At 44.3% G+C, this 14,584-nt stretch overlaps 1 protein-coding gene across 2 annotated transcripts; it reads left to right on the top strand.

Moving 5' to 3' along the window:
- The first annotated feature begins 45 nt into the window (after positions 1–45).
- pms1 (PMS1 homolog 1, mismatch repair system component) lies at positions 46–14,495 on the top strand. 2 transcript variants are annotated; one of them, XM_070976665.1, is made up of 13 exons: positions 46–130; positions 737–880; positions 1,177–1,359; positions 1,596–1,698; positions 2,259–2,422; positions 5,727–5,843; positions 8,183–8,305; positions 8,397–8,543; positions 8,672–9,465; positions 11,688–12,158; positions 12,314–12,444; positions 13,906–14,066; positions 14,160–14,495. In XM_070976665.1, the coding sequence occupies exons 2-13, from the start codon at positions 749–751 to the stop codon at positions 14,358–14,360; spliced, it is 2,727 nt and encodes a 908-aa protein (XP_070832766.1). In that variant the 5' UTR covers positions 46–130; positions 737–748; the 3' UTR covers positions 14,361–14,495. The 2 variants fall into 2 exon arrangements, with proteins under 2 accessions (XP_070832766.1, XP_070832767.1); XM_070976666.1 differs by lacking the exon at positions 5,727–5,843 and having other exon boundaries at positions 48–130.
- The last annotated feature ends 89 nt before the right edge of the window (positions 14,496–14,584 follow it).

Below are 14,584 nucleotides of genomic sequence, written 5' to 3'. Positions count from 1 at the left end.
GTGTCACATCTAACCAATCAACGTGTAATGAAGGGGGCGGGAATCAGGTCGTTTCCGCCGTGTTGCTCGTGCTAGTTGTTTATGAAGGTTTCATTGGGAGCTCATGTGAAATCCAGAAATGTCCGTGCAGGTCAGTATTTAATATCCCATTTAATCTTAATTTAACTTAATTATTCACTAATATTAAGAGTCGGTTTAATGAGAGGTTGTGATGTGACTATGAAGGCGGGTTTTTAATTGTAAGCTAACGAGACTAAGCAGCTCAAGTAAGTTGCAGAGCAGTTAGCTAACGTTAAGTCAGTCTACTGTGAAACACCTTTCAGCTAATTTATTAAGGTGTTCACCGTCTACGTGACATGATGGTTCTTTATTATATGAAATTGCCTCTGACGATAACCTGAGTGCTGTGTTTACTGGTGAACTAGCATTTGTGGCTCTCTAGCTACACATCCAGCTAATATAACCTAAAGTAACGTTACTCCCATCAGGTAGCATTCTGGTTTCATGACGTCTGTGGTGGCTAATCCGGTATTACTCGCACTAGCCGCAGCTGAAAATAGGTAATCAATAATCTGAACACATTTCTGAAAGTTACCCTCTGAACTCTGGTTTTCATGTGTCAGTGGGCTATTGAGAGATCATGCCTCTACATACCTCTGCATACCTCCGTGCCATGCTGTGGTTGTGACTCTACGACACCCGGAAGTAGCGAACTAAAACCGCGTTCCTTCAACAGGTGCCTTAAATCATGAAGCAGTTGCCTCCAGATACGGTGCGGCTGCTGTCCAGCTCCCAGGTTATCACCTCTGTGTTGAACGTTGTGAAAGAATTGATGGAAAATTCTCTGGATGCTGGCGCTTCAAGCATCGACATTAAACTGGTACAGTGTCTAAATGGCCAACTTTGGAAAAACAAAATGTTTATTTTGAAAGTAGGATTGTTTAGTGAATCACAACTGATGCAGATGTAGACCCCTTAACTAATCTGATCTGCTCTGGCAGTGAAAAGGATTGATGTATTTGATAATGCAGTTGATAAAATATCCAAATAAATCCATAGCAAAGCAATACTTGAGGTAAAAGTGTGCTTTGGTTTTAAATCTTCACAAATGACAGTACTGATTTCATCTGCTGTTGCATAAGCAGCCCACAGTATTTATTGAATTTCATATTGCAGGAGAACTACGGCTTGGACCGGATAGAAGTGCGCGATAACGGCCATGGAATCAAAGCTGTAGATACTCCTGTGATGGCGGTGAGACATTTCACTTCAAAGATCTGCAGCCACGAGGACCTGGAACAGCTGGAGACGTACGGCTTCCGAGGAGAAGCCCTGGGGTCCATCTGCGCCGTGGCCGAGGTGAGAGGTATTTATCAATGGGAGCTATTAATTGATTTATAAGTTGTATACATGCACTGAACTGATAACGCTGTTCATGAAAAGAAAACGGTTAACCTCAGCCATGCATACATGTCTAATATTGTACAAATATGACATTTGTGTATATCAGGAATGGAATCTACCTCCTGGTTTATTACAGTATATAATCTGGGATGTTTGGCAGCCTGATGCTTTACTGTGCTGTTTCCCTTCAGGTGGCTGTCATCACAAAGACAGAGGAGGATGACATCAGCACCCAGTACACGCTCAACCTCACAGGGGAGATTGTGTCTCAGAGGCCGTCTCACTTAGGTCAAGGTAAGGCACGAATAATTGAATCTGGCTTGTAGTGAGCAACAAAATGAAGGACTGCTCACAGATGGAGACATGGTGAACACTGATTGAAGTTTTGCATCAGCATCTCACTGACAGATTTAGATGCAGTTTGCATAATGTTTCGCTCTATCAGCAGTCAAATTATCTCGTGAACTGTGCGCATGAAGTTGCTCATTTCTTCCTCCTTTGGGTTATACTGTTTGTTAATGTAAAAAATAGACAGACGTTTCAAGCTGTATGGAAAAAAAATGTTGTCATCAGGGAAAAAGAGATGCTTAATGAGTGCTGAAGGGTTTTAACCCCAGAAGGCATGCCGGTAAATTCATTTGCTGATGTAAAAATCTTAAAGGAATGACAGGAAAAGATTAGATAATATGGGAAGTGTTGGTGTTTACTGTGACCAGTTTCAGAATAAAACACACCTTGTCCAGTAAGTTTCAAGGCGTCCAGGTAGATCTAGTCTACCTGTGTCCTTCCGCCTTGTTGCAAAGCAAACTTTGTGTGAAAAGCTGTTGCAAACCTCTGGTCTTTGTGTTTTATAGGTACAACAGTGAGCGTACTGAAGCTTTTCAAGAATCTCCCAGTGAGACGGCAGTACTATTCCTCGACCAAGAAGTGCAAGGAGGAGCTGAAGAAAGTGCAGGACCTGCTGATGGCCTACGCCATCATAACACCTGACCTGAGGCTCACGCTCATTCACAACAAAGTCAGTAACTTCTCCTCCCTTTTCAGATTTAACTTAGCAAAGAGAAATCTGAAGTTAATGTCGGGTGTAAGTGGCAGCTGTCAGTCTGCTGAATACATGTGGAATATATGTGTTTTACAATTCAACAACGACGACTGATGAAACTTTACATTTGGACAAAGTTAAATTTGATTATGCTTCACGGGAGGTGTGAGATGTTTCTGAGGACGACATGGTGCATCTTCTTGTTGTCCTTGGAATCCATGATAACAAACAAAATTCAAGATGATGAAAGTCCATCTGCTGCTCTGCACGCAGGATCAAATTGCATATGTTTAATCGTCACCTTTCAAGCCTACAGTGAAGTGTGTGATCATGGTTTTAATTTTACCCTCCCTACAACAGAGCTGAGCCGGTGGGAAAGAGAGCTCATTGAGGTTTTAATGGTAATGAAGTCTGTCCTGAAAGTGTCTTAAATCCCTGCTCATACAGTCTGCAGTCCTCCACACGCAGCAGCCACTAGGTGTCCTCGTTAGTCTTCAAATGACTGTCTGTCACTGGCCCAAAGTCAGCTTTTTGTTAGTATGCCATGTCTCTGCAGCATAGAGTTCTGGAAATACTGAAATGTGTAAAAGCACATGTAAGATTAGATACTACCTAAGATTAGTGCAGAGACACTGAGCTTCATTGAGACCTTAGACCTTAGATTAAGTTCTCTAATCTTCAACAGTTTGATAGTGCTGCTGCTACTGCTGCTAATAGTAAATCATGGAGTTTCTAATTCTCTCCAGCAGAATGACATCTGAAGACAACAACAATAACAAAGCGTAAGGAGCAAAATTAAGTGCTGATAAAATGAAAATGGTCTGAGCCGAAGGAGAGTTTGTTGTGTGACGTGAGATTAATTAATCAAACACCTTCTTGTCTCCAGCCTCCTGTTGTTTTGTTGTCACTGCTAATGCGAGTCAGTGAGTTATGAAATTGTTAAGTGTGATGGAAAATATTCATTTGGCTTGTAGAAGCACTTCAGACAGACACAGACTGAACCTTTTCTGGAGCCAAGTGTGGACAGAATGACTGATAGAAGGAGGCTTCTGTACAGGTTAGAGCAGGTTAGGTGGTTTTGTTTGCTTACAGTACCTGTAGACATTACAGAAAAAAAAAATAGTTAATGACACATTAATCTATTTAAATGGGTCAATCAGATCCCAAAAACCAAACGCATTGAATTAATGATGATATAAAACTGAGGAAAGCGGCAAATCCTCACAGTGGAGAAGCTGCAAGCAGTTTTAAAGGAGCTTTCACCTGATAAATGACTTCAGTTACTGATCGATAATCAAAATCAACCTTTCAGCTTTAATTATTCAGGACATTTAGGAATAATAGCCTCTTGGACGATGGCTTGTATGAAAGGGGTTGATGGCTTCAGTGACATTCAGGTGTTGCTTAAGGGTCTTTTAAAAGGTTTGGGTGAGACGAGATGAACTTTGATGCCATAAAAATGTTCATTTCAATAAGTATTGACGTGTGAAGGCTTAATATAAATGTATAGAGATGGAGAGAACTACAGATTGATTCAGCAGCCTGTCAGACGACCGGAGTAATACTGTGACACCGTGATGCAGCGAGCAGCTGTTCTAAAAAACATACGTACTGTGAAACTGTAGAGAAAATAAGGGTCATCCTAAACCTACAATATTTTGTCTTCACCAAAATAAAATGTCAGAGCATTTAAAGTGTCTGCAGTCATGCCTGTGCACCATTACAACCACTCACCTGGACTCCACAAATACTTATTAGGAGTATTTATTAGTAATTAGAGTCACTATTTTTCCCTCCATCATTAAAAAAAAATGTGACGCAACAGTTTCGACAGTTTATGCTTATTGTGTCTGCAAAGATGTGAAAGTCCATTAGCAAATGGAAAAGTCAAATAAGTACCTGACTGTTGAGGTAGTGGACAAAAGAACTAAATATAACCAGCAGACATACCAAAGCAATGCATCATATCCCACAGTGTCCACTTTTATTGACTTTGCTTTGAGAGGATTCCTCATTATTTATCATTGATTTAAGCCTCAGTCATTGATGATCATCAGCGTTGCTCTGAGGTTGCGTGTTTTGGTGTAAATAACATACGCATGCATGTTTTCAGAGCGGTTGCTTTTCTCGCCTGTCCCCCGGGCTGCACAGGGTTGCAAAGTTTTGGTGTTATTTTGGATCGTTCCAGTACGTAACATTCGATTAACCAGCAGTGGAATTATTTAGCATTTAGACATTTCCATCCCATATGCCCTTTCCCACCGCAGCTCAGCGTAACTGTCAGGTGCCCCAAACACAAATATGGCTGACTGTGAACTCTGATTTGGCTGATTATGACGCCTGAGTAAGCTGCTGAACACAGCTGCGGACTTACCCCCAGATTCAGTTTCAGGCTGCAGCCAGTTTGTACACAGAAGTGTATAGGCGGTGCAGGTCGGAGGGGGGCCACACGACCACCATCTAACTTTCATAGAAATCCAGGTTGTAGGGGGAGGGTAGCGAACCCGTTTTGTACAATCAGCACTCAGTTGCCCCTATCCTTTATCTCCAACTCTGCTATTCAGCCTGTGTCGTGTTTCACAGCTTCTTCAAGAACTGTTTACAGGAGTGATCCGTTTACATGTGCCAAATTGCGTATTTAATAGCTGAGACATGCTCTGCTACAGGGTGCATGCTTTTAGAAATCAACACCCAGGAGATAAATCCACTGGTGGGCACAAACTACAAGACCGCTTGCAGGTGTCAACATATTTTATACCTAAAATATTTTCTAATCTGACATAAGAATGACAATTATGAGGAAAATGGCTACGATTTAAGTTACTAAACGTAGCATTAAAACTTACAGAATCATAGCAGGAGCTAAATGATTTTGGACCAGTGTTGTAATTGCAGAGTTAATGTTATTCTCACTATTTTCACAGCAGCGTGAGTCGTCGTTGCACGTAGCATCTCGGGCTAACACCTCTCAGGATCGCAGTCCTTGTTGATTTGAAGTAACGGCATGAATTATTTTTCAGTGTTCATTTAAATCTGAATTCAGTTTGACTTCAGCTACACTTCCACATCTTTTCTCTTCCCTGCCCTAAACCTTGAAGATTTCAACTTTAAAGCTGCAGTTTCTCTCCATCTCCTGCTGAATCTCTGGACTGAAACAAAATGTATGAACTCCAGATATGTCGGCGGCTCCGTGGCCCAGTTACTATCTTGACAGGTGTTTATGCAGTGTGGTTCGCCTGATGAGGACTCATGGAAGTTGACTGGTGTCATATTGTTGCAGGTGGTGGTTTGGCAGAAGGCCAAGGTGGCCGATCACAGAAGTGCCCTCATTGCTACGCTGGGGCCCAGTGCCGTTGCCAACCTGCTCCCTTGCCACCATCACCAAGAGCAACCAGAGGTTAGTTAAGGGGAAACATGCAGAGATGAGAGGGAACTGGAGCAATGCTCGTGGCTTTCAGAGACCATACCTCAGTTTTCTTTGGGTTTTCATGAACACTAACATTGGTGGCAGATATGCATGTTTGTGCATGAGTAAGCAAATTCACATTTCACATAAGTCGCTTTGAAATAACCCAGTCTGACTGTAAGCAGTGTAAAGCAGAGATTTCTGCCAAGATGTGTCAAGTCACAGTCTGGAGGCTTCAGGTTTACTGGTTTCCAGTTTCATGGTCACTGTTATTTTTATTGTTTCACATGGACCGTCGCTCAGCTGGACAAAGTCACCTTTGAACAGTATAACGAGTGATGCCGTGAATGTGAAGAGGCTGCGTGGAGCGCATTGCGCTCTGATGGATGACACATAGCGCGGCCGAACTGGCACAGCCGTGCTACGTGCCCCCCCACCCCCGCCTCATGCACACACCTTGCACTCTTTGCTCTCATACTGTGACTCCCATGCCCCTTTGCCCTTTATTGTGGAGCCATTATGGCAGTTCGTCTCCAGTAGACACGCACCTTAAAAAAGCTCGGTGTCAACAAGTCCGTCCCAAAGCGAAATGCCATTAAGTCTCATTTTCAGTACAAATTCGAATTCAGTACAAATTGTGCCGTGCTTGAACTTTCAGTGTCAGTGATCATTCGTTGTGTGAGGCTACTGCTAAAAGAGACAAGAAAACAATGAGGAAAGAACGCCGAAACAAGCTTGAAATGAGTTGTTTTGCACTGGAAATGAATGATGATGACTCGGTGACTTAGTTTGACGTGTTTTGGAAAGGTCTAATTTGACCTGTCAGTATTTCATTAAATGCAGAGTTAAGATGGATACTTTTTGCAGAGCAAATGAGAGCATGCACGTTATACTTGACCGTGAGCTAATAACCTCCTCATGAACGCCTGGTCTGAAGCCAGCAAATGTGGTCAGTTGGTGGCTGGCCAACTATTCCCTTGCCCTTTTCTCTTGAGTTCTTTCCTGATGAAGAGTGAGTGCTTTTTGTTAGCTAAGCTTTGCGGTGCTGATCGTAATTGAATTACTGTTGAGCGGTAACTTTCTGCTTGGTCACGGTAGGTGTCATGTGGCTCGTACCTGCTGCCAGGCTCCCAACTAATCTAGTCTGACAGATATGGAGCAGCCCTTTTCACCCCGTTTCTCTCTCATTTTCCTCTTTGTTGTTGTTATTTTGCTGCTGCACTTTGGTGCCCGGTTATGAGAACAACCTTTCACCTTTTCCTCTGACTCCCTGTAGCAATGAAAGAGAACTTTTCTCCTCTTTGTCCCCAAGACCAAAGCTTAGTGATCAAGGGGAGAGTTGTAAGAGCTGTTCCTCTGCAGAACAAAATGTGACACTCGTTTTTGGCAGCATGACTACAAATAGCTGCGGCCCTTTGGGGCCAGAGGTGCCATTCGTGCTCTCATAAAGTGACCCTAATGAGCAGAAATAGAGAGAAGCATATGTGCCCCGACCTGAAACTGCAGTTCATTTATTAACTTCATTGGCGTGCGTTGCTGCTAATAATGAGCCCGAGGCCATGTGGAAAAAAAGCGTAGCTATTCCGCTTGCAATCTGTAGAACATTAATAGCTTTCCATAATTTCTCACAAGCTTACGTTCATAATGGAGTTTTAAGTGCAATTGTTCAGTTTTACGTCGAGTCATCAATTTAAGCTCATGAGAACTGCCTCTGGCGTGATTCTAGGTGAAAGGTCATCACGTACGATGCTAATTTTAATAGAAAAATGTTCAACGCCAGCTGGTTTGCCGTTTTCGTTTTCTGCATGTCAGACGAACTCGGGCGTCTCGTCCTTCTTGATCGATTGACATTGAGATATCCAAAACGTGGAGGAGCTGATGAAATGACTGGAGCTTCGCTGCGCCTCCTCGCTGTGCTGTGGCAGCATATGTATGGTATGCTGTCATCGGTGCCTGCTTGCTTGCGCACAACCAGAGTTAATGGCTTCATTCCCAGCTGTGCAGCGCTGCAGCTGCGCAGCTGTCGGTGGAATGGATCGACCGTGTCATCCTAATTGAAAATGTCATGATGGTGAAGTTTATGTAATGTCCAGGTTGCAGAGCTGGTCGTTATGCTGTTATGCCCCCGCGCCCAGCAGCTGCCGAGCATGTCAATTTGAAAATGTTTGCAAAAGCATGAAGGCCACATTTCAGAAACATCTCTGCCAAATCCAGTCCTTCGTTACAACCATCATGTGTTATGTGGTGTGATATTTTCCTTACTGTACTTTCCTGTTTATCTCTGACACCTACTTATTATTAATATTCTCATTATTTTTGATGTTATTCAGATTGTTTTAGAGGGTTTTTTCCCAAAACCTGGAGCGGATTTCTCTTCAACAAGTTCATCCAACCCTGACAAAACATTCATATTTGTCAACAACCGGCCCGTCCACCACAAAGACATAATGAAGGTAGAGCCATTTACACACACTCTATACAACACAGTATAAACTTTTTTCTAATAACGTTCTTTTATTTCATGTTTCTGTGCAAACTGATCAGTTGTTGCGTCAGCACTATGCGGCTCAGTATCCGGATGACCCAGCCCGAAACCGCTATCCCACCCTCATGCTTAAAGTCACGGTTTCACCCTCTGCAGTCGACGTCAATCTGACACCGGACAAGACTCAGGTTCTTCTTCATGAAAAGGTATCTGCGAAATTCAAGCTTAATCAAGTGTTTGGTCAGAATGTGGTCATCGTGGTTCAGCCTTAGGCGAGCAGATATGAGTCTGTGTGATGTTTCTTTTTCCCGCCTGTGATCTGTCTGAAATCTAGGAGGCTGTGCTGACCGCGGTCGAGGCATTTCTGGTTTCTCTTTATGGTTATCGGCCCAGTGGTGACCCCCCAGCTGAGAAGCAGCCCGTCCATCAGACATCTCCCTCACCATCGAGTCCCTTGCAGACTGATATTTCACTGCAGGACAGTGAACAAAGTGTAGAGAGGGATGACAGTCTCACCAACCACACAGCTAAACATGGTGACGTAACAAGTACTGATGGTTCACTGGACCGCCGGACCTCCAACAGCAGCTCATCATCCTCTATCGCAGAAGACTGGATACTGAACCGGGTCCCAGCCGGCCTTGAGTCAAACCTTTCTCTCTGTGAAGATCAGAGCTGCACTCAGACACCAGAGACGGGCTCAGCGAGCTTGTCTCCTCAGAGACTCGAGGGCGATGCCGTGTCAGGTGCAGACACGAGCAAACATCAGTTATCAGCTGAGGACTGGAGCCGCGGGACGGCTTTGACGGACCCTGTGACAGGAGAAGCCCTGCAGCCCGTCCGAATCCATCAACCCTCAAAGAATGATCATCCTGACTCAGATGAGACGAAGAGTCCGAGCAGCTCAAACAGAAAGATGTTCAACGCCATAACGGAGAAGCGTGCTGCTCTGACGGCCTACGACCTGATCAGCAACCGCACCATGAGGGCACCGCTGTCCCCTGCCGCCCTGTTCGAGAAGGAGGCCAGAGCGGAGGTCCTCAGGGAGAAACCCACAGCCAGCCTGCAGGATATCAGCGTCGCCGTTCACGAGAGGTGGAAAAATCTGAGGGAGGAAGACCGTAAGAAGTGAGTTTCCAGACCTTCACCTTTCCAAGCAGTTGTTTCCATTTCTTGTTATTTGCAGGGCGGGGGTGTGGGGGGGGAGTCTGACCTGTCACTCGCATGTGAAAAGCCTAGTCTGGAAATTTTGTTGATATGAGCTGCGTTTCTAATTTCCAGACAACTGTGTCTAATAGGGGCTTGGCCAGATGACTTTTCCCGCAGTACAACAGGTATCACTGATGGTGAAGTGTCCTGACTCCAGAACAGCTGGGACACCGAAATTATCATCTGCAAACAAACGAAGTGTTCCTGAGCTCATGCAGTAACATCCTTCATCCAGTCATGTGTTCACAAAGTGGTGAACGACTGAGCCTTTCCAGGACGCTCCTTTCATACCCAACCACGATCCTCTCACCTGTTACCAATGAGCCTGTTTACCTGTGGAACGATCCAAACAGGTGTTTCTGGAGCGTTCCACATCTTCCCCAGTCTTTGAAACATGTTGCTGCATCAGATTCAGGATAAGCAGATATTTACAGAAATCAATGAAGCTGATGAGCTCAAACATTAAATCTATTGTCCTTGTGCTGTTCTTCATGGCAGATTTTATTTAACCTCAATGTTAAACCCACTGAGAATATCAACAGTCCATTCTTGTGGCACTATGATAAGATCTAAGAGACACTAATGCTTCCCTTTATATAGATTATATTTCCTGATTTCTCAATAGAAATTAACATTAATTTAATATCTACATGTTCTGTCTCCAGCTTCACACAAGTCTCTTTGTCCATTCAAAGTCTCACCTAAACACTTACTCCACAAGTGGCATGAGGAGTGACACATAGTTGGCTTGTCAAGAGCAGATTTGTTGCAGAACAGATGGAGGTAATGAGTGTTTGTGTTTGACCCCTGCTCCAGCAGAGTCCAGGGATTTACATCCGTGAAAAAAGGACAGGGATGGAGGTGAGGTGAAAAACAAACAAACAGGAGGAAAAACTGTGTTTGCTCCGGAGTCCAGTCTGAGATCTGAGCACACAAAACATCTGTGCCATGGTGCTATTAGCAGATCAGAGAGCACAGCGCAGCGCAGGCCGTGATGAGCAGCTCTGAACGGTTTCATTCTGTCACGATGAATTGTGAAATCGGATGAAAGGTAAATCTTGTCAGGCAGTCATTAGTGACTCCAGATGCACACAGACACGTCAGTGCTCCGCTAGAAGCATCATGGAACAACACATTATACTGCGCTGAAGGCACTTCAACCTAATTATGTTAGATTACTGCATACCAATTTAAAGTAATTGCAAAGCTGGAAAATGTGTATCAGCAGTACTTGGGGCCTTATATAAGGTATGGAAGAGTGTATGGAAAAAGACATCTGTTTAGAATCCTGCCCTGCCGTATGGCTGTCTTAAACATGAAATAAGATGTGGCGAGGACTTGGCTCCTTTCACCGCCACTGTTAAGTGGCACACCACTTCTAGGAATTGCACTTACACAAGTTCACAAAGCAGGTTATTTGAATAATGGGGTGCTGAAGTGTAAGCCCTAATGCTTAACACATGAGCATCTGTGGAAACATGACTTGGCAAATGCCGGCTTTGCTGAGGAAAGCACCCTTAGTATCTATATAGATCAACATGTTCTCTGCATGTACAGAGGGTCCGAGGTGATGCTCAGAACACGAATTCTGATTTTAGAGCACAGTGTAATATGTTCTTAGTAGACAGCAACAGATGGCAGCTTAGCAGCGGTGCTACACAGAAGACATGAAACACTAAGTTATCAACAGGTGACATATTACTGTTTCAATGGCTCATCTGAGTGAGCAGCATCTAAATCCTGCTGAAACAGCTACCACACATAAAGTAGACATTAAGGGATTAGTCCAGAGATTCAGTATGACACTTCCATAATGCTGGAGGACTTGCAAGAAGAAGCTGAACAAAGAACGGTCCATATCGAAGCAGCCGAGGCCAAAATATCCAGACTTTTAGGTCAAGTTCCCAAAGCACCGGACGCCACATTTTCCATGATGCAACTCAGTAGCATCTTTCATGAAATGCCTCCACGTCTTTCAGACCTCACATCTCCTGTTTGCAAAGCAGGTTTTTCTTGTTTATTGTGGATAATATTCAAGCCCAATCATGGATGGTCATTAGATCAGTGCATGCTGGGACGGCCGCCACAATGACGGTCGTCACTGCTGCTGTGAGTCTAAAAGATCTGGTTGAACTCTGCAGGTATGAGGAGAAGGCGAAAAAACACCTGGAACACCACGACCAAAGGACCAAGTTAGCCTCTGCTGAAGGCCCCAGAGAGACGAGCGCGAGCAGCCTGCGGGGCCACGCACAGGGCCAGAAACGCAAGGCCCCGCAGGCCAACCAGACGCTGCTGGACCAGCTCTTCTCTGCACAGCCCCAGAAGAAGAAGAACAGGAGCTGTGCGCCGAAGCCCTCGCTGCCCCTCCCCTGCAGCCTGCCTTCGCTTCGGCTGCAGCTTCAGCGCCTTTCATCCCAGAGCAGCGCAGTGCCGCGGGGCCTCCGTCTTGTAAACCGGCTGGCCTCTCAGAGCGCCTGGGTCATTTTATGTGGTCAGAGGCTCATGTTGTTAAACCCATTTCGGGTGGAGGAAGCCTTGCTGTTTAAGAGACTTCTAGAGAATAATATACTTCCAGCAGTGAGTCTGCAGAACCCTATACAGTTAACAGATGGGTAACGTATCACCCGCTCCTCACCAGAAAAACTTATCCAGTTTCTTTACACACATTTAAGACAAATCCTTTTAACTGGTTTCTATCAAGGTTTGCGTAATGTCTGAAAATACACCAAAGCTGTGTGTTAAACATCTCCTCGTCTCTCTTTTCTAGAAGTCTAGGGGGAGCCGAGTACACTGAGGCTTTGTGCAGCATGGAGAAACAAAGCCCTGAGCTCAATGGAAGGGCCTTCTTCTCCGATCCCAGGCTCGTGGCTAATGGCTTTAAAATCCAGCTCACTCCAGGTAAACTGAGAATAACATTTCAGACTGTAACACTGCGGTATGAGCCGGTTTAACATGACTGAACATTAGTTTGTCAGCCCCTTCTGAAACTGGTGACCAAACAGTCCCTAAACGAAGGCACCGCAGCTCAACACAGTCAATCATAAAACAAGCCTCTCTTTACTTTCAAGTCACGCTGTTTAAAGGTCTCATGGATAGTTCACCAGTCACTTAGAAATGTCAAACGTACAGTCCGAGTAACTGGATTACAGGCAGTTATTTCTTTGTATCGGATTAGTTGTGGACAAAACAATGAATGATGAAACAGAGAAGCTGTAAATATAACATCCAACAGACTCGTATGCTCTTTTGTAATTAAAAGCTTTCTCAGTTCAAATACATGAACCACAGTACTTTTACACACACGTGTACAGAGTAAAGTTTTGGTGCCAGTTTTCTTTGAACTAAACACAAATTTCAACATGAGTCATATTAACAAATATTCTACACCTACACATCTACACCTATTGATAGGTCAGTGTAGTTGAACATGTGTATACTGCACTAAATGAAGTGAATGCACGTCGTGTAAAAATAAACCTGAATTCCTCCACAGCTCAGCCTGTTTTTGCCAGCTTCTTCATCGCTGTGACATTATTTCTCTGTTCACTTGCAAAGGGTATACAGTGTCCTGTGAGTGTTGGTTGTTTTTGTTGCTGGAACGCTTCACCTCAGTTGACATTGGCTCTCTGCCCGACAGAGTGGTCTCACAGTAGGTTCGTACCCCGGTGTGCAGGTGATGAGAATGGTTGCCCTTTGAGAAATTCGAGGAATTTTCATTTGGCACTGCCAGCCTCGGTGGGTGTGCATGGGACTGAAGCTAGCGGCATGTATGAGACGGTTCCGTTGCTCAATCTCTGCTGAATATCTTCTGCTTTTGTTCGACTCGTTTAAAATGTGAGCTGTTGTTTATTTTCATGCGGACGGTGTTATTCTGCAGATACTGTTTATTTTAATAAAAACACCCCAGCACATATCTGTATGGAGGTAAATATGCTGTTATTAGAATAAGGAAGGCTGTCAGTTGTTGCTCTACATCAGTTTTTTGGAGTAAATGTCATGGACTGTGAACGGGCAACACAACCAGCACAGAAATATGTAAGAAATTTTATAACTGTCTCTGCTTCTCCAGGTTTTTTTTTCCACTTCGCATCCAAAGTCGTGTATCAGAAATATAAATTGTGCATGATTTGCAGTATTTCCTCATGAAATGAGAAGCTATCATTCTTCCACCCTACAAGACAACTTCCTTCCAGTCTGCTGGGGCTTCTATTAGTCATTTAACACTCCATTTGGCCCCTGGCTTGTTTGACTTGGTCATGAGTCCAGCCGTAAACCACAATATTTATTTATTATTCTTTCCTGGAGATAGTAGTAGCGTCTGGAGTATATTAATCCTTGTTTTCTGCTTGTTTTGGCCAGGCCTCACGTCAGCCGAGAGACATCTGGAAGTGACAGCGATGGCAGACTACGTGCCTTTCCTCGGTGTGGAGGACCTCAGGGAGATCCTGACTGCAGTTCTTCACAGGAAGGCCACGACTGTGCAAGAGAGTCGGCCACTTAAAGTCACAAACTACCTGCAAGTGAGAAATGCTAGCAGTTGACCTCAGGAATGGCGTTAATGGAGATTTTTGTTTGTTTTCTTAAATATCTGAATTGTGACTTTTCCCTCGCAGGGCGAAGCGGTGCGACTTGCCCGTCAGTTGCCTTTGAATTTATCCAGGGAGGACGTGGAGGACACGCTGCTGAGGATGGGACAGCAGCTCGATGAGAGCAGCTGGACCTGCATCCATGGACGACCGTTTCTCCAGCACTTATCTGACATCCCGTCCACAGACCAGGAAGCCAAGGCTCTGCTGAGGCCTTTAGAGCTGTGAGAAGGAGACGCCGCAGCGAAACACGGCAGCCGTGGAGTGTGTGTGGAGCTAAAAAGACTTTCAGCTTTGTCACAAACAAACAGAAAATAAACAGATTTTTCAACATTTCGGTCAAGGATGTGACTCACTGTATGAACCCTGTCTTTGTAAATACCTTAAAATATGTCAGATGTTTACAACAATATATTCAGTGGTGGAATGTAACCAAGTACACTTACTAAGTA

This window comes from Chaetodon trifascialis, chromosome 12 (genome assembly GCF_039877785.1).
Source record: "Chaetodon trifascialis isolate fChaTrf1 chromosome 12, fChaTrf1.hap1, whole genome shotgun sequence".
Taxonomy (NCBI): Eukaryota; Metazoa; Chordata; class Actinopteri; order Chaetodontiformes; family Chaetodontidae; genus Chaetodon; species Chaetodon trifascialis.
The sequence above is the reverse complement of the archived record's forward strand: the minus strand, read 5'-3'. Positions and strand labels throughout refer to the sequence as shown.

What these genes read in the sequence shown, in the direction of transcription:
- pms1 (XM_070976665.1), top strand. Translation starts at nt 749, where the DNA reads ATGAAGCAGTTGCCTCCAGATACGGTGCGGCTGCTGTCCAGCTCCCAG. An exon ending in CCATCTGCGCCGTGGCCGAG is followed by an intron (nt 1,360 to 1,595) that starts GTGAGAGGTATT and finishes GTTTCCCTTCAG; the next exon opens with GTGGCTGTCATCACAAAGAC. An exon ending in AGGTTCTTCTTCATGAAAAG is followed by an intron (nt 8,544 to 8,671) that starts GTATCTGCGAAA and finishes TCTGAAATCTAG; the next exon opens with GAGGCTGTGCTGACCGCGGT.